General features: G+C 45.5%; 1 protein-coding gene across 12 annotated transcripts in view; it reads left to right on the top strand.

Annotated features, from left to right (window-relative positions):
* The window catches only part of DPF3 (double PHD fingers 3), a 289593-nt gene that overhangs the window by 209112 nt on the left and 60354 nt on the right, over window positions 1-20127 (top strand). For 9 of the 12 annotated variants that reach the window (XR_013521362.1, XR_013521359.1, XR_013521358.1 and 6 more), the window contains 2 exons: window positions 11713-11841; window positions 14723-16108. Coding sequence is in view for 3 of the 12 variants with exons in the window: in XM_002754072.6 (XP_002754118.1) it covers window positions 11713-11841 (129 nt within the window). In the remaining 9 variants the exon portion in view is untranslated. The remainder of the gene's footprint in view (window positions 1-11712; window positions 11842-14722; window positions 16109-20127) is intronic. The other 3 variants (XM_002754072.6, XM_035260921.3, XM_078335319.1) reach the window with 1 other exon arrangement.

Genomic DNA, 20127 nt, shown 5'->3' with positions numbered 1-20127 from the left:
CTTGGCTAAATCTTAGCTATGGGACACAGATCTGTTTAAACAGGCTCACTATGAGTATTTATTGAGCACTTACTGTCCCTGCACCCAGTTGTGGGGAGAAGGGTAACTGGGCCTCCAAAAAGGGGTAACGTGGTCTCAGCCCTGGGAGAACTTCTGGTGCAATTGCAGAAGTAAGACAGGGACATAAAACACAGCCAGAGAAAGCTGTGTAGGGGAGTCTAGACAAGTGTGGCACCCTGTTATTTGCCATGCCATCGCCCTACGATTGGGCCTCCACATGTCTCTTGGCTATCTCAGTTTTATTTCTTTCACATTTGGGGCCTAATTACCTAGAATGTGCAGAATGGAAGAGACCACATAGCGAACAGCAGCAGTGGCAATGGTGCTCGCTTGCATTCCCAGAGTGTGTCAGACATGGTGCTAAGCATGCCATGTTGATCTCATTCATTCCTCACAATCACCCTACAAGGCAGGTGCTGTATCCCCCAGAGGACAGCAAGGCACACAAAGACCAAGTCATGTATCCATGGACAGGGAGGATGAATGTGAATCCACGAGTCATGTACCACTTATTGGGAGAGTTTACTTAGTTTGGTCTTTGATTTTTCCTGCATTGTTTTAGAAATAAGATTGTCTTGCATGTAGAAGAGGAAAGGGGGAAAGAGATGATGGAATAACTACTGGGTGTCAGGCATTCTACATACATCATCGCATGTTATCCTCACAAGGTCATTAGGCGCTTGTTATTATTCTCATTTTGCAGACAAGGAAACTGAGGCTCAGAGAGATCGAGTAACAGACAGCAAGGTGGGAAGCTGCGATGTGAATGGGCTTGAGTTGGTTACCATTGAGTTACGTCAGGACTTTGGAACCCTGAGTGATGGGCCCCAGTCCCAGGCTTGGATCTTTGTCATGGTCCTACTGATGTCCCTTAATTTTTTTCCTCAAGACTAGTTGTCTAACATAGCATGTTGCATGGTGGCTTTTCAAAAGAGATGAGCATATTAATAGGCACTGTCTTAATGGGCTTGGGCTGCCGTAACAAAATTCCATAGACTGGGTGGCCTAAACAACAGGAATTTATTTCTCACAATTTCAGAGACTGGAAGTTCAAGATCAAGGCACCGGCAGGGTGAGAGTGTGGTGAGGGCTCTCTCCTTGGATTGCAGATAGCCACCCTCTCATTGTGTCCTCATAAGGCCTTTCTTTGGTGTGTATGGGTGGAGAGAGAGAAACAACCTTTTTGGTGTCTAATAAGGGCACTAATCTCATTACAAGGACCCCATCCTCATGGCCTCACTAAACCTAATTGCCTCCCAAAGACCCTTTTCCAAATATCATCCCTTTGGGGGTTAGGGCTTTGACATATGAATTTTGGGGATGAGGAACACACTTCAGTCCATAGCAGGCACATTTGTTCTTCAAAGCTCTTTACTAACTTTGGCTGTTTGGGATGTTTTATAGACCCTACCCCTGCATTACAAATTCTAGTTCAGACTTTAATTTGTAAATGACTTTGTAGAAAAAAAAATCACACATCATTCTATTCAATAATTTTCTTGAGTCTCTCTCATTCTGTATTTCACTGTCTTTCCTGGTTCTCTTTTTTTCTTCTAAACTTTCTCTTTAAAGAAAAAAAAAGCTTGTGCCCAAAGTAAAATACTAGGATTCATCCTTGCCTCTTGGTTTTCCTTCAGTCCTCCAAAATAGACCCTACAGTGTCTTCCTCTCTCCATCTTCTGGCCACCTCTGGCTTCTGCCTGGGTCATTACAACTTTTTTTTATTGGTCTCCCAGCCTCTAAAGCAGGCTGGGCTTGGTGGCTCATACCTGTAATCCCAGAAGTTTGGGAGGCTGAGGTGGGCAGATTGCTTGAGCTCAGGAGTTTGAGATCAGCCTGGCCAACATGGTGAAACCTTGTCTCTACTAAAAATACAAAAATGAGCCAGGCATGGTGGTGCGTGCCTGTAATCCCATCTACTCGGGAGGCTGAGGTGGGAGGATTGCTTGAACCCAGGAGATTGAGGTTGCAGTGACCCATGATTGTGCCATTGCACTCCAGTCTGGGAGACAGAGTAAGACCTTGTCTCTAAAAACGAAACAAAACAAACAAAGTTTAGAAAATATAAAGCAGATGATGCCACTCCTTTGCTGTCAACACTTGCATCACATTTGAATACAACCCAAACTCCTCATCTTGAGGGTCTGTGTTTTGCCTCTGACATGTGGTCAGCATCACCCGGGGCTTGGGGACACCTCGTCCAGGTCTGTGCAGCTATAGCACTGAAAGCCCCATGCCCTGGAACCCTCTGTCCCAGGCAAACCTGGATGCATGGCCACCCTTCCAGGGGAGCTTTTAAGACATGTAGAATTTCAGGCTGTACCCTGGATCTATGAATTCCAATCTGAAATTTAGTGAGATCCCCAAATGATGTGCACAGCAAAATCTGGGAAGGCCTGGACTGTAACGCCCTGTGCGTCTGCGTCTCCGACTCACCTTCCCTCGGGTGTGTGGTTGTCTGGGTTCAGAGCCAAGTGAGCCACTCACTGACTGACATGTGACCTTAGCCGAGCTGCGTAGCCTCATGGATCACTATGTAAAATCAAATCATTAATGGCATCTATCTCATAGGTTATGATAAAGATTAAGTAAGTGACTTCCAGGTGACGTGGCTGTTAGTCCGCATTAGAGCCATGTTTTCAAGCTCGAGTCTGCATCAGAATCACCTGGAACATTCGTTAAAACACAGCCCACTGGATCCTACCCCCAGAGTTTCTGATTCAGCAGGTGGAAGATAGGGTGGTGGAATTTGCTTTTTTTTTTTGAGATAGAGTTTTGCTCTGTGGCCCAGGCTGGAGTGCAGTGGCGTGATCTCAGCTCACTGTAACCTCCACCTCCTGGGTTCAAGTGATTCTCTTGACTCAGCCTCCCGAGTAGCTGGGATTATAGGCATGCACCACCCCGCCTGTCTAATTTTTGTATTTTTAGTAGAAGTGGGGTTTCACCATATTAGCCAGGCTGGTCTTGATCTCCTGACCTCAAGTGATCCACCTGCCCTGGCCTCCCAAAATTCTGGGATTACAGGCATGAACTACCATGCTTGGCCAGGAATTTGCATTTTTGACAAGTTCCCAGGTAAAGCACTACCTTAGAGAAATCCAGCTTTCCAAGACTGATGTTCAGTCAGTCACTTCCCTTTTAAATTCCTTTTTCTTTTGGATGCCAGGTAACTTGCCAGGAATCAGGTTGTATTGTCAAATTGAAGGGGTAGCCTTGGTTTTTGCTCTTTTCCTAATGCTCTGTCCCATATAGGACAGATGTCTCTGGCTCTCAGCACTGACTTCCTGGCCTGCCTTTGGGGTGTGTCCCTGCCTGGGCCCCCATTCCCAGGCTGTGTTGCCCCTCAGCTCTGTGGTCTCTTGATTCCTTCTAGATGCTTGGGTCTAAAGCAGGAGGTTCAAGCTTTTCTTTTCTTTTCTTTTTTCTTTTTGTTCTGAGATGGAGTTTCACTCTTGTTGCCCAGGCTGGAGTGCAATGGTGTGATCTTGGCTCACCACAACCTCCACATCCCAGGTTCAAGCGATTCTCCTGCCTCAGCCTCCCGAGTGGCTGGGATTACAGGCATGCACCACCATGCCTGGCTAAATTTGTATTTTTAGAAGAGGCGAGGTTTCTCCATGTTGGTCAGGCTGGTCTCGAACCCCTGACTTCAGGTGATCTGCCCATCTCAGCCTCCCAAAGTGCTGGGATTACAAGCAGAAGCCACCATGCCTGGCTAAGCTTTTCCTTTTCTTAAATACTGCTTTCAGTCTGAAGAACAAAGAAAATGCTGGTCCTCTTGCATTCTGAGTTCAGTGGTGCTGGTGAAGAAGACTGAGAGGGCATGGCTGGGCAAAGCAAAACAAGGGGCTTGCTGAATCCTAATTATGTCAATAATAATATCCCAACAACTTAAACAGACAAAGCTTATCCAGCTCTAACACATCAAGGTGTCCTGGAATACATGAAGGGGAGTGACGTCACTTTGTTTAGAGCGCAGTTGATATAGTTGCTCTTAAATTAATGTTTTCTCCTTCAACAAACTCATTTGGTAGCAACCACAAGTTGCCACACCAGCGCATGAACCGACCCATATCCCCAAACACTGGAAAACAGAAATATCTCATTACGCGTCCCGTTCCCTCATCGACACTGAAAATATTCCTGAGCTTTACTTGGTCTTTTTCTTACCTTTCTGACGCATTAATGGCAGACCCAGCATTGCCCACCTAATGCTGGAGCACAAAGGACATTCCTTGGGGTCCATGTGACTGTCTGCCCCCAGATCTAGTGACATGGTGCACACACTCCTGGCATTGTTGTGGCCTTTTGGCAAACCGCAAATCACAGCTCTCACCAAATACATCCACCAAGATGGGGACATCAGTGTGAGTGGGTATGTTTTCTGCTTTTACAGCACAGTTTTTAGGAGTGACTATTCACAAGGTTCGTATGTAAAGGTGTAGGTCTTGGATAAAGATGGAGGAAAAGAAGGCAGGCACAGGAAGGGTGGAGGGCTGACTCCACGTTTTGAAATATTTGTAATATTTCTACAGTCACCAAAACACACAGCAAGATGAGGCCTATGTTCTTACTGGCTGCTGCTGGGCCCCTGGTGAGAGACTGAATGAGACTCAAGACTCCAGGACCAGCTGAGCCTGGGAATTCTTGATGCCTTCCATTCTGGTTGACTAAGAAATGCCTAAGAGGATTCCTGGGGGAGGCAGATGCAGTGGCTCTCCACACCACAGCTTTCTTCTCTCCAGTGTTTCTCCTTCCCACTTCCTCTGTGCGAGGATACGAGAGGGACTTAGGATGGTCACCCTGTGCTCAGGGGACTCTCCATCTGCTCAATTCCTGGTCATTAACTTCCCTTTGCCTGGCAGATTTTTTTCCTTAAAAAGCCTCTGTGACAATTTGTCCATCCTTTCCCTCAAGATTGATTGTCAGCTCTGTGTCAGTCGCTACCAGCCAGGTGCCAGCGATACAGAGGTGAAGGGCATGGCTCCTGCCTTCAGGTAGCACATAGCTAACAGGAAAAGAGGCATTTATACCAGCACAGAAGAGCGATGAAAGGCTGGGTTCCTCTGGGCGTGGAAAACTTGGTTTTTCTGTCGCTTACCTGATGATAATAGTCAAATAATAGACCTGAAAGGGACCCTAGGACTTCACCTAGCACATTCTCTTGCCTCTCGATCACCAAAGTAGTCAAAACCTTGGGCCTCGGGGCCCTTCCCTGTGTGCAGAGGCCGCTCCAGAGAAGCCCGCCCTGATTGTGGCTTTAGTCATTAACCACATGCCTTTCCAGCTCTCCTGTGGCACATGCTGCCTTTCCAGCTCATCTTGCTTCACCTTGTCCTTGACGGCGTGGAGTGTGACAGTTTATCAGCCCCATCCGTAATTGTGAGGACTGATGACAGTGGCCCCGGGCCTCAGTGCCTTCTGCACCTGCTCCCGAGCAGCCCCCTTCACTTTCCTGTACATTCACGGTGCCCTCAGGGCTGGTGGCAAGATGGCCTGTGGGGAGAGCAAGTTGTCTGTTGTTGAGGACTCTGATGGTTGGAGGGTCCTATAGGGAGCAGGCCCTGGTGTCTGCTTCCCCACTAGGCTTCCAGGCCCCTTGCCCCTCCACATTTGGGAGGAAGGTTTCCTTTGTCTTTCTCCCGGAGCCCTAGGGTGGGGCCTGAGTTGCTATTAGGTGGCCAAGGAGAACTAGCCAGAAAGAAAACCCCACACTTTTTATTCCTGGGATCTGTGGGATTTATTTTTTCATCAGTTCTAGGGAAGCAATGAAAAAAGGTGTCAGGCCTGGGGGATAATTTATATGAGTAAACACGACCAGCAAGCAGGAGCATGAGAATTAAGGCCATTTATCCCAGCTTTGATGCTCCCTTTGCCCTCTGGTCCAGCCTTCCCCACAGTCTCTATCACGCCACTTTTAACCCTATCCTGGCTCTGCTCCACTCTGGGCCTGCCGCAGCTCCTCGCAGCCGCCTTCTCTCCCCTGCCTGCCTCCCCCTCCTCCAGCAGCCCTCATTAAAGGCTGGGCAGAGGTAGCAGGCTGTGGCAGTGGCCTCCAGCTGAGGCCTGCTCCTGATTCTGCAGGGAAGGCACGTCAGGGTCCACCCTTGCTCCCCACCTCCTGTCTCCTGCCCCCAAGCTTCCTCCTCTGGACTGGCTTGGCTGGCATGTCCTGCCTGGCTGGCCTGAGTTCCTTTCCTCTTTCCCTCCTATCCTCTCCCCTTTCCTTCCCTCCGTCATCCTCTGAAGATGCACTCTGCACAGCCAAGTGGCACGGGGCTAGCATCCTTTACACTTGAGAGATGAAGTCATAACAGGTGGCAAGAGCGGAGGCTGCTGGAGCCCAGGATTCCGGTTGCCATGGAAACATGTCAGACCTGTAGAGGGACACGGGAACTGTCAGCCTGTGGAGGGTGGCGGGGGGAACAAACAAGAGGGGCGAGGAGAGGCGCATCTCTTCCCAGAGGGTTCTGCTCACTGCCCCTGAATTCCCCAAGGGCTGTGCACCCCATCCTCCCAGCCTAGCAGGCTCCGGAAATGGAGCTGCTCAGCTGTGGCTGGGACTGGGGCTGGGGCTGGGTGGTGGGCACTGAGCATGGCTGTGCGTTTGTGCACACCAGGCCCTGGCAGGCGGTCAGAGCGTCTGCTCAGGATGTGAGGCCATGCTTTTGTGCACGTGCCAAGGAGGAGCCTGAACTTCTGGCCTGCTTCCTATTCCCTAGGATGCTTGGGACACAGCTCCGGTCTCAGCAGAACCCAGATGAGTGGCTGTTGCCGACGGCTGGTTTGTCCCCGCCACTCATTCTTTCTGTGAGTGGCAGCCACATCACAGCAGAGATCAGACTCGGAGGGGGAGAGGCGGCACTGCCTGGGTGGTAGTTTTATGGAAGATTTGGAGCCTTGTTTGCCGTAGACATAAAACCTGATTTAACTCAAAAACCCTGTAGTGTGCACTAATGCCTTTCCAGAATGCCCGCTCTCCCTTCCCTGAGCGTGGTGGTGGGACTGTGTGAAGCTTTTCTTTTCTTTTTTCTTGCTTTGATTTATCTGAATGCTCTTCCCTGCCTTCTGTTATTTTTTTTTCTACTCTCTTCATGAAATTTGTTCCTGATTTCCATTTTTTTCTTTGAGCTTTTTAGAGTTATCTCCCTCAGGTAGATTTCTAAACTCTTAAGGCTCACTTTATTTTCTCAGCAACTTACTTGTATCTCTTATATGATCTCGGTCCATGAACATTAATCAACAGAAAACCACATCCATCATCGCAGATGCTGCCATAGAGATACCACTCGGGTCTTTGCCCTCCCTGTCATCTTACTCTATAAAGCAGGACTCAATTTCCCATAAGCAGAAGCAAAATCTCTATTTAAATCCCACTTGCAAGGTCTAGGCGAGCTTTCTATTTATAGTAAAATCCTCTTTATAATGATCTCATATACGGTACCAGGAAATTGCTCATGGCTGGGTCAGGCCATAGGCCAATCTAGCCATGATGTGAGCTTTACTTAAAAAAATTCCTTCATGAGCCTCTGGAATTCTCCAGAGAAGTGTTTTCATAGAGTAGATTACAATAAACAGGATCACCCAGGATGGATTACTGTAGTAGGGACATTAAATTTAAGTTCAAAGGGAATTTCCACTTTTATCAGGCCAGTCTCAATAATTTTTATCGCTTTGGGCTTTGTAAATATCATATTGGGCAAATCAGGTTGACTCTAAAGAGATTTATGAAACATTTTATATGCAAGGTATGGCTGGAAAGTGTTTGCCTCTGGACTTCCCAGGAGGCAGAGAAGTGTGATTAGAGGCACAATCTCTGGGGACACAGACAAGCTGGGGGTGAATCCTGCCTTCGAAGAACCCAAACGAGGCTTGGAGCCAGCGCTTTAATCTCTTTGGAGTTCAGTTACTGCATTGTCAAAAAAAATCCCTACTTCACAAAGTTTTTGCAAGAATCAATGAAATAACATGTATAAAGCATCCAGCAGAAGATTTGCCACAGTTTTGTGATCAATGTCTGCTTCCTTTTCTTCTCGATATGCAGTTGAACAAAAGGGAGGCTGAGTGGATAGGCATGACCTGGTATCCTCTCCTCAAGAGACAATGAATCATTGTCTTACATGTTCTTGTGTGTTTGGCATAGAAGATGTCTCACCTCCCACAAGAGGGGCACAGTGTTATTCTTCCAGTGACGCGGGGCTGTTGGCTGCTGACTTCTGTGTACTCTCGAGGCTGGCTGTGAGACCACATGACAGGCCAATTCATGCACACATGGACCAGCTCTCCTCCGGTAGGGAAATCAACCAGGAGCAGTGAATGATATCCAGTGGTCCCAGGGGCATCACTGTGCCACCCACTAACATCCCTGCCATTGCTCTCTAAGTCATTCATCCCACAGATTGTAGGTGTTCCAGCAGCAAGTTAGAGCTGGTCTCTGACCTGAAGGAGTAGATCTGTTTAATATGTAGAGATGATAATGTAAAATGGGGAGAGGAGGCACACAGACGCATGTATAAACAAGGGTCACGATGGCAATATCGACAGTGTCCTCCCCAGAGCATGACTGATATGTTTTAGCTGAAGTTTGAGACAGTTCCATGGGAGAACCCTTGCTCTGAAACTAACCCCAAGTACCAAAAAGCGTAAGGAAATCAGGTGCATAAGCAATTAGTCCATTCCACACCATCTGACCACAATGAAAGGATGCTTTGAGCTCACTGTTATAAGAAGAGAGTAGAAACTGAAGCAAAAATGATTTCTCTGAAAATAAAACATAGCTGTTCATGATCATTTTCTATACAGGGCCATTGCCAGATGAAAAATGTACTTCCACACCCCAGATGACCTGGCATGTCACACTGCACACACCAGGGCCTACACATGGGATTTTAGACCCTCCCTCACTCCTTGGACAGGAACTTCGTATGGCCAACAGGATGCTGCTCTGACTCCATCTCCTCATAAGCTTCCCTTCTTCAGATGAATTCAGTTCTTTTCCTTTGGTCTTTTTGCAAAGGCTCAATTTCTCCATCACTGCCTGCTTAGCTCTACCACATCATTTCTGATTGTTTTTATTTCTTGTAGTATTAGAGTTCATGATTCAATAGGGTGTTCTACCAATGGTCTGTTGGTAGTGAATGCTGTATAGAATTGTATTAGTCCATTTTCATACTGTTAGGAAGAAATGCCTGAGACTGGGTAATTTATAAAGAGAAAGAGGTTTAATGGACTCATGGTTCCACCTGCCTTGGGAGGCCTCACAATCATGGCAGAAGGTACAGGAGGAGCAAAGTCATGTCTTACATGGCAGCAGGCAAGAGAGCATGTGCAGGGGAACTGCCCTTTATAAAACCATCAGAGCTCATGAGAATTATTTACTATCACAAGAACAACATGGGAAAAACCTGCCCCCATGATTCAGTTACATCCCACTGGGTCTCTCCCATGATATGTGGGGATTATGGGAGCTGCAATTCAAGATGAGATTTGGGTGGGGACACAGCCAAACCATATCAAGAATTAATCTGCAAGTTTTTATACTCTATATTTTACTTCATCATCCTCAGACATCACAAGGGATACAGTGTGCTGAAGAAAATGAGATTCTTTGGTTACTTAAAGATCTTGTGGATGGGGAGGAAATTGAACGTTATAGGAAGTCCCTAAGAGTATACGAGAGAGACAGCTGAGAGAATAGGCCCCCTGCACGTTTTTATGGAATGATATATATGGGATTCTTTGATTGCCTTCTATGCAGGAAGCTACCTAAGTAACAACTGGCATCTCCACATTTTATATCTAGTTCATATCAATTGTGACACTTAACTTAGGTTTACTCTCAGCCCCTAAAAGTATAGTATACCCGATCTCTTCTTTCTGTTCATCATTTGATAGATTTCCATCCATCTCTTGATGAGGAAATCCTGAGTTTATTTGCTTCCTAGAGATGCTTGGATTTTCTTAAGAGAATTCTAAAAATGACGAAGATGGCAATTGAGGGAGAAGGGAGAAAGGGACACTGGTACTTCTGGGTTTGGGTAATGAAAATTTTATAGGCAGAGTAAAATTTTTGCGGATGTACTTCTTTTTGGAGATTATTTGCAAAACCATTCTGTATGCCATGCAGATGTGTTTGAGATCCAGGGACTGATGAAAAAAAGCCCACACTCAACAGACCCCAGAATGTGGCCAGCTCCTCTGTCTCCCCCAAACAGCTAACACTTCTTGCAGAGAATTGTCTGCCTCCCTGAAGATGGAAATCAATGACTTAGAAACCAATTAAACAATCCAAATAGCAACTGATAAATGGATTAACCCTCTATAATGAAATTCTGCTAGCTTTTGTCTTCCGCCTTCCTCAGGTAAGTTTTCTATTCCTGGAGGCAAAGCAGAGGCATGGAGGAAGTGGAGGCCAGAGGGAATCACATTAAAGTGGGTGAATCTGTTTATCACTTACTGTCTGGATGGTATTTCTGCTCACATCTCTGCTACCTTTTTCAGATTTGTGCCCTATGGGAGCCTGATTAACATTAGCCAGTTAATAATGAAAGGCAGCAGCAGACACTGGGTCTGGAGAGGAGGAAGATACTTGGGTGGTTAAGGCTGATCCCATAAAAAGAGAGACATTTCTTCTTAGTCACGAACAGGCAGTGTGAATGTGACAAAGAAATGCCTGCAATGGGGAAGGAGAAACAGAGAAAAAGGGAGGCATTTCTCGCTCTGCAAATAACCTGTTCAAGACTTCTCAAGCAGCCGCTGGAAACGGAATGATTTTGGTGCTTGAGAACACAGGTGCTGTTCTCCTCACAGGCTTTGTTTTCAAGGTTATATTCCAAGAGTTATTTTGGCCTTTGTTTAAGGGCTTCTGCAGGAGTGGGTTTTGAAGTCAGTGTGTTCAGTTACTTGCGATGGTCTTAAGCCTAGAGATATGCTCAGTAACTCACCGTTTAATCCATCTCTGGCATGAGGCTGAGCCAAGCGCCTAGAAACCTGGGTCTAGTTCTGATTCTAGGCACTTGGGGTCTTGGGTACTTCCCAGAATCAATGCGTCTGGGCTTCAGGGAGATGGGGCTCCCCTTCAGGGAGACTGATGCCCTACCAAGATGTCTGTCAAAGTTCCCAAGAACGTCTTTGGTATTATTCCTGGAAATGACCACCCATCGGTGCTTCTTTGTTCTCCACTTCAGGGACAGGAGGAATATCTATTAAACAAAAGCACCATTCCCAATGACAAGGTTCAGACACGGGTTGTTTCCTCTCCCTCTTCTCACACTGCGGTGTGTGGTTTCCATCTGATGCCTGGAGCCTGGGCCTGCGGGCCTGATTGTTGAGGGCTGAGAGTAGTTCACTTGACCAGTACCCCTTCCAGATGGTTTGATCATCTAAGGATGCAATCAGAGGAGCAGGGTGATTTCCACAATAACATAGAGTTGGGAAATACTCTAAAAATGAAAATAAACTCTAGATGACTTGAAAGACATTAGTACCATTAAACCCGAAAGGGTTCAAAAGAAAGCCTAGCCCAATTTGCCAACTCGGTTATAATAAAACTTCAAATTCCTTCTGGAGCAAATTCTACCACACTGTAGGAAGAGAAGGGGCAGTTGAAACTCACGTAAGCCTGAAATTGGAATGTTTTAAATGTTCCCACAGCCCAGAAAGGACCAGATGGAACAGTCATTCCCAATAACTACTGTGACTTCTGCTTGGGGGGCTCCAACATGAACAAGAAGAGTGGGCGACCCGAAGAGCTGGTGTCCTGCGCAGACTGTGGACGCTCTGGTGAGTGTGACCCCTTCCCGCACTGGGTGCTCGTAGACCAGGAATGCTCCTTTTGCATTCCTCTTCCATCTTGTGGTGGTGGAGACTGGAGAGGGATGCGATGGCAGTGACGCTTTCTAGTGGAGAGGGGTTTTCAGCTCGTCCTGATATTTTTCCTCTTTGGGTCTCAAGAACCAAAAGTTGTGCCCTAGGATCCAGGGAAAAGGGCAAAGAGAAGTTTTGTATTTGTGTCTGGCCTTTCCATGAGGTGCCTATTTCTTTGTGCGTGTTTTTACAGACCACAGCGAGGTAGGGTGGAAATGCCTGGAGAGAAGGCAACGTGCTTTCTCGTAGTGGATGATGCACATGTAACAAAAAGATGTGTTTGTTCTGTGGAAGTGCCTAGGGCAAACCCAAAGAGTGTGGTATGGAAACATGAGTATTGGGAGAGCAACCACATCTTGGATTGTGGGAGTCAGAGGTCCCTGGGCTCCTGGCCAGCTGCATAAACACCACCTCCATCGGCCGCTCATCTCATTTTCTAAAATGGAGCAAAAGAGACCCTGATAGATCAATGAGGCAAAAGGACAGGCATTCCTAGGGCCAATCTGGGGTTGATTCAATGTGTATGTTTATATTTCAACCTATCTAAAGGCTAAAGTAACAAAAAGAGACTTCTGGTCTTGTTCCTTCATTCTTAAAATGAATTCAGGGCTTCAGGTTACGTTCAAGCTGTTGTTCTGTTTTTTAGTTCTAACCAAACCATTATTTTTGGCTGGCCATGGTTGGTTGGTACCCTCCATTTTTCATGTTGTATTATGTCATCGCCAGACCACAGTGCAAGGCAGGGAGGAAGGAATTTAAACCTCAGTTTTAGTATCATCAGCTCCTGATATGAGTAGGTGAAACAGTTTGATTGGATGCTTGGTTCCAGCAGTGAGAAGTCATTTCTCCTTTTTACCTTTCTATCCAGTGTCTTTTTCACTCCCAGTCCCCAGAGAAGGACTGAGATGACCCCCTCATGGTTTACTGTAGCAACTCAGTTCTTTCCTTGCTCTGGGTCTGCCAACCTTAGCTTTAGCCGTTTTATATTTTGATGGTAGGGCTGTTTAGAGCTTAAGACTGGCTTGAGTAGCAAATCAGCAATTTAAAAAGGACTGTGGTTTCTGCTGCATGCAACCCTCAATGTGTAACTCTCAAGGATCCTGACAGGGTGGTCCATTTGTGCAATTCTGTCAGTTCATTTACTGTCCAAACATGGTACCTGATGTTGAATTTTTTACTCTACTGATGCTAGCTTAGAAGACAGGGCCCTTGTGATAACGGGCTCTGTTTTTTTTAGATGCTTCTAAAAAAAAAAAAAAAACAAGATAAAATTCAATGCCGTGTTTTTTAAAAGCAGGCAATCAGATGAAATCTCTACTTCCAGAGGCAAGGTCACTTGGAGTGATGTTCTGAGCAACATGTTATGGACTGCTGTAGGTTTGGATGGGTTGTGGGGGCAGCTTGAGAATTCTTCTTGCAAACTGCTATAATGTATATCTCCCCTTCCTTTCTTACAAAAGATGGGGTGCTAGAATCCCAGCCATGGGATGTCAGGAGTGGGAATTCATTTTTTCTATGCAAAGCTCTTTCCACAATCTTCTCTCAGCTTTCCTCGCTGTGTGGCTTGGGAGCCATTTTCTACCAGCCATTTCTAGATATTCTCATTGCATTTGCCGATGATTAGTTTTGGTGGATCATTTAGACAAGGTCTGACTCTGGTATTCCTGAAATAGTTGACACCTTGGGAAGAAACAGGTGTCATTGGCCCATGAGATGAGATGTGCTTGTTAAGGGAGGTGGGCGAGTACTTCCCTGTGGCCTCCCTACGGTCCTTCCAGAGAAGAGTACGGAGCTTGGAAGAGCTTCCTTCCCGCTCCCATCTACCCCACCACAGCTGTTTCCTGGGAAAAAATGAGATTCCTGAAATTGACACCATGTGGATTGTATCATTCCCTTATACAAGAACAGTCCTGGGGCTCATTTAGAATGTGAAAAAGTTTAAACCTGAGTTTTACAGATTTCAGAATGCTCTGTTTTATTAGGACTTTTCTACTCCGATTTCTCACCTTCTTAGTGCTCTGAGTGAGACTTGACAAGTGAACTTTCTGGAGTAACCAATACCCGGGCTCGGTTGGTGGCTGGAGTGTGTGTGTGTGTGTGTGTGTGTGTGTGTGGTGTGCGCATGCACACATGTATGTGGATACAGTTCACAGCAATTTCCTCCAGTGGTTAAAGAAAGCAAACCCTTTTATCACCTGCCACTTATCAGACTTTCCAACTTCCTTTTGCTTTCAGTGCAAATGAACTACATGGTGTAAGGGGAGAATTGAAAGGGTTCTGAAAGGATGGGATTAGAAGCGGGTAAAAATAAAAATGAATGGAGGCTTAACCACCTTGAATGGGTTATCTGACAGTAATACCTTTGTAGAGCTGACTGTCAAAGTGAAGGACAATCATTGTTCAAAGAAATACCAACAGAAAACACCAAAGAAATGCCAGCCAGGCTTAGAAATCACCAAGGAGAATCATTGTCTGGGGCAGGGTCGAGTGAGCATGCAAGCGTCTGTGTGTACGCACAGCCGAAGATCATGGGTGGATCTTTTGCTGTCTGAAGCTGTGGACATATGTACTGTGGTAGAGGCAATGCCTTTTTGGGGAGTGGGGGAAGCCTCTTCCCTGGAAATGTTTGCGTTGTCCCAAATCCCCGCCACCAGGTGATGCACCTGGTTAATCCCTTTGGTGTGAAAATGGTTTAATATCTTGCTATTAAGAATAACATTGTAATATCATAATGAGAATATTAATAATGCTGTCTATTGCTTAACCCATGTGCTGATATATTCATCATACATGTCAGCTCATTTGGGAGGAGAAGGCAGGAAGGAGAAGGAGGCAGCGGCCGCAGCACGCACCACGGAGGACTTATTCGGTTCCACGTCAGAAAGTGACACGTCAACTTTCCACGGCTTTGATGAGGACGATTTGGAAGAGCCTCGCTCCTGTCGAGGACGCCGCAGTGGCCGGGGTTCGCCCACAGCAGATAAAAAGGGCAGTTGCTAAACCCATGGAACAGACTCTCTGGCCAGTTAGCCATCCCCCTCTGACTTTGGTCATTGTGCTGGTTCTGATATATTTTTTTTAAATGACAGACAACTTTAGGTTTTACCTCTACCCTTGCTTTTTTCCCCCTCACCTCCCATGTGCCCCTCTATCCCTCCCCCAGCCCTCTGTTTTGGGTATGTACAACAGAAGCACAGACTACTGAAACAAAGCAAAAGAGCAGAATGAACGTTCTTCCAAGAGATGGCATCGTGATGTGCTATTTATTTTCCGTAGAAATAGGAAGTTAGGTGGATTGTCTCTTTTTTGAGGGGAAGGTGGTCTTTTTGACAGGAGCAGAGTTGATTTCCTCAGTTTTCATATTTATTGGCAAAAGGAAGAGAAGAGGAACTTTGGGTTTGGAAACAAAGAACCAATAACATTAAAACATTATTATTTATATATTGTAGCTATTATTAGAATCAGACTTTTTTTTTGAGAGAGAGAGAGAGAGAGAGAGAGAGAAGGGAAATCAAAGAAATTGAAATAATATCCTGTTTACAGGCAAACCACTGGGGGAGAATTTCCTCAATGGGAGGTGGTCGCACTTTCTGTGCCCCACAGAGTTTGTGGCTCCCTGCGCAGACCCCTCCCTCATTCTCCTCCCTGACCTTTCCATCTTCCTCTCTGCTTGCGAGAAAATGTCAGTAGTTCCAGAGAAGTCGGGGCGTCTATGCCTGGCCTCCCTCCACACCCGGGCCCTGACCAGCCGCCTCCTGGGATCCTCCTCCTCCATCAGTAGAGCTGCTGTTTTGTTATTGCTGGTTTTTCCTCACTTTCCTCCTGGCAAAGAACGACTTCCAAATGCAGGGATGGAACATAAGCAGAACATCACGGGCTCAGCAGCGACTCCACCACCTGAGGCCAAGACTGTGCTCCTGGAAGAAAGAGGGAGACCTCACCGTGTGTTTCCCCTCCCCTTGCCCCTGTTAAGAAACATACCAATACCCGTTGGATGATGAAGCCTACCGTATTTCTTCTATATTTTTTTATAGTGCCCGCCAGGCGCTTTGTTTTATGTTTCCAATAGTACTTCCTGAAATAAACCAAAGCAACACTGCTCAAGACCCCTGGGGCGATGGAGAAGGCTACCCACCTCACTGATAGTCCCAAGAATGACCAGCTGCAAGGTCCTAGTCAAAAGGTATGTCTTGGCTAACCTGTCTTACAGTGTGGGCAAAACCATCATATCTATTTTTTAGTTTTCTTTTTCCTTTTCCCCCCAGCTTGCTTTTTCGTTTTCCTGGGTTTGGACCCACTTCTGCGTGTAAGAGTGGCTACTGGAGTATCTCCCCCGGCCCTCTGTGGTCCGTGTGTGCATGGGAACTCACGTGTGCCCAGGCGTAGGTGTGGGAACTGAGTCTTGCTTGGAGTACGGGAGGGGCTCAGTGTGGAGAATGGCAGGCTTCTGGCTTCCACTACGAGAGAAAATGGCTGGGGAAGTGCTTGGCTAACCCTGCCTCCCTTAGCTAGACCTGGAAGTGGAGTCCAGGGAACTGAGATTGGAGTTGGCTGCTGGATTTGGGTAGGAATAAGGAGGTGTGGCACTGCATGTATAGGTGGTATTTCTTACTCTGGGTTCCAATTTCACAACCAGGGGGATGAATCCATATTAAAGAAGATCCCTGATTAGGCACAACACTCAACTTAGCTGTTTGGAAGATTCTGAACTCCTTTAAGGTTGGCCAAGTCTCCGGCTCCAGGAGTGCACAGTTCCAGAAACGTAGGCAGAACCGTCTGACATGGGCTGGGAGACCCAGGTAGCCGCCTGGTTAACAGGCTGCTTATCCACCCAAATGTCTGGGAAGATTTGCTTTGACGGTCCAGCCCCTGCAAATCCTTACGAATTAGACCGACTGTTGAAATAAAAAACTAACCCAAACACAAGGACAAGCAAAGAAACCCAGAAATAAACTCTTTGTGCTTTCCTGGTAGCCTGAGACAGAAAGGGCTTCCACTTTTCTCATGCGTGAGATGTGTATGTGACTGCCTGGGCATTTATTCTCAGTTGTGAGAGAATGAAAGTAACAATCCCACCCACTTTTGGGATGTTCTGTCTAATCTGTATGTGGCCTGTTCCTAGGAAATACGGCTAAACCTCCAACATTGTCATACTCTGCATGCTAAGCCAATAGAGTTTGCTCCAGTGAGTTTCTGCTAAGGAGATACAGCCCACACTTGCTGACATTTTCCACCTCTTGACTCTGTACTTTTGACTCAGATGTCGGATTCATGGGATTATAACTTGCTTTCATTGGTAAAATGTGAGCTTCTATGTTAAATAAATATATGTTCAATCCATACTCTTATCTGAATTCTGTGTAGTTGCTTATAGTCCCAGAATTCTCAATGACTATTTGCCTTTACACTTGAGGGGGTTTTCCCCCCTAAAAATCCACATAATTAAGGCAAATTATAAAGGGCTACCTAATTTCAGAGTCTAGCCTGGAGTCTCACAGAGAAACTAACTGTTTAGAACTAACAAGGCAAACCCACAGGAGAATGTTTGAGAATGGGTATTGCTTGTCTACTTTAATGATGTAGCTTGATCTTTGATGTGCATTTCCTCTTACTGGAGGTAGTAGACGTCCTCGCCTTTCTTACTTGGGGTAATAGAAGCGCAGTAATGTTTTTTAGCATTGCCAGGGTGTCTTGTCTCACCTTGCTTATAGTGTCTTTGAACAGACTCAGAATGTATATCCTTAAAGAAAAACTGGAAGGGACTTTTAAGATGATCAAGTTCAGATCTTTCACTTTTCAGTTGAGAAAAGTTGACCCAGAGAGGTTGAGTTGAGTTTGCAAGAGTGGAATGGGCATTGCTTTGGAGGGAATTGTTTTAAGGCAAAGGAAAGAAACTCTGAGAGACCGTATTGGAGGAGGAAGCTGGCTGTCCTCGGTTTCCAGCCACTTTAATGTGGATGCATATCTTTGTCTCCCTTTCTCTAGATAGCAGTCATCAAAATTTATGTGTAAGGCATTGTTCCGGGTGCTTTCCTTGGAATATTTCACTTCATCCTCATGACTACTCCCATGAGACAGGTGTTTATATTAATCCCCAGTTTGCAGAAACTGAGGTTAGTAATAAGGTTAAGAAATGTACAGCTAGGAAGGAGCCAGGTTTTGGTCTTTGGCAACCTAATTGTAGAACCTCTACTCTGTCATTGCCTGCACTGCCCCTAGCATTGTCTATGATTAAGGAATACATCTATGTGTGTGTGCTCGTGTACATAGTTTGCTATTTCTTAATTCCAATGGAAGAAAATGTAATGAATATAGCTTTTTAAAGGTAGTGTCATTAAAATAGATTTCAACAACTGAAGAGTAAGCAATTAGATCCCATAAGAGAGAATTCTGATTCAGATTCTGTGTGGAATATTGTAGATAACTTACCTTCTTAATCGTCATTTCTAGATACTGTACAAAGAGATCTCCTTTTTTGTGACCTCAGGAATTATAGGAGCTGTGTGAACAGTCAACACACCTTTCTGTTCTTGCTTTTGTTAAATAAGTGTCACTACTCAAAATGTAAATACAAAAGAAATGAGAGTCATCAAGATGAAGATGATCTGACTAGCTTCCTTTGCCCTCAGCTCAGTAAAGTGTCACCCTGAGTTTTCTGAGTCCTAGCCCAAAGAGAGGGGAACCAAAGATATAGAACTTTCTAAATTTGTTACACTAGTTTAATCCCCTGGAGAGGGGGGCTGTTGACATAAAGGTGACAGTTGTTATCATTTAGCTGATTTTTTTCCCGATCTAGAACAATCGAATCCTTTATTTCTGTTACTAGGAGACTATGTAGAGATCAGATGCTATAATCACTATAACCCTGGGAATTAGAAATCTGCATTTAATTTTTTAAAGGTACTTTAAAGTCAGTAATCCAATTTGCTACTGGTATGTTAGAGAGAAGAATTTAATATAAAAACTTGATGTTCACATGAATGGCATCCCTTTAAGGGTTCCTGCTTACTCTACATTTCTCTCTGCACCTAATGGGCTGCAGACTGAGACTGCCTTTATCCAGCACTGGAGGGAATGCAAGATCATTACTCGGGGAGAGAACTAAAGGCTGTCTGGAGGTTCTTGCTTTATGGTGGAATAAAATTAATTCACTTTATCCCACTATGCCTCCTGTTACCTCTGATGGATATGATCTTGAACATGTACTTAAAGTTGGAGCAGACTCATCTGTTAGGAATTTTTCCTCATGGGATTTTGCTTCGGCTTCGGAGAAGTGACTTGTGTTGTGTATTCTCTGAGTGAGGTGTCTTTGATTTGGTGTGTGGAAGCCTAGAGTAGAGATAAAAAGTTCTGGGCTCTGGACTCAGCTCACTGTATGAATTTGTTGACAGGGATCTCTGCCTCAGTTTCTTAGAGAGGAAATGGACAATTCTTTCCCTATTAGAATATGTAACTCATATTGTCTCTTGATGATGCTTAGTGCTGTGAAGTAGGGTAGACGTTATTTATTCCCATTTTACTGATGAAGGAAACTGAGTTTTGATCCTGTTTGATGACTTGTCTAAAGTTCCAGACTCAGCAAATGATGTATGGATCTTCTAATAAGCTTTCCTCAGTCTATACGGACTTCCCTGGAGATCATCTTTTGAAGAATTCTTGAGTGAAATCACTAAAGTCCATTTAGGTCTTTTATTTAAGAACTTATTGGATGAAAAGGAGGTATTTGATGCTGTAAAAGAAAAACAAAACCAGCCGGGCACAGTGGCTCAAACCTGTAATCCCAGCACTTTGGGTGGCTGAGGTGGGTGGATCGTGAAGTCAGGAGTTTGAGACCAGCCTGGCCAACATGGTAAAACCCCATCTCTACTGAAAATACAAAAATTAGCTGGGTGTGGTGGCAGGCACCTGTAATCCCAGCTACTCAGGAGGCTGAGGCAGGAGAATCACTTGAACCTGGGAGGTGGAGGTTGCAGTGAGCAGAGATCACCCAACTGCACCCCAGCCTGGGTGACAGAATGAGACTGTCACAAAAAAAAAAGAAAAGAAAAAGAAAAATAGAACCGAAAAAACATAAACCCCAAATGAAATGATGACCTATTAGAAGAATGTTTCTGAGAAGCAGCAATGTCTAAGTCCTCAGGAACTTTCTGTGAGAACTAAAGTTGAGCTTCCTAAATGGTCACTGTTTTGGTGGTGCCTGTG

This window comes from Callithrix jacchus, chromosome 8 (assembly GCF_049354715.1).
Source record: "Callithrix jacchus isolate 240 chromosome 8, calJac240_pri, whole genome shotgun sequence".
Classification (NCBI taxonomy): Eukaryota; Metazoa; Chordata; class Mammalia; order Primates; family Cebidae; genus Callithrix; species Callithrix jacchus.
The sequence above is the reverse complement of the archived record's forward strand: the minus strand, read 5'-3'. Positions and strand labels throughout refer to the sequence as shown.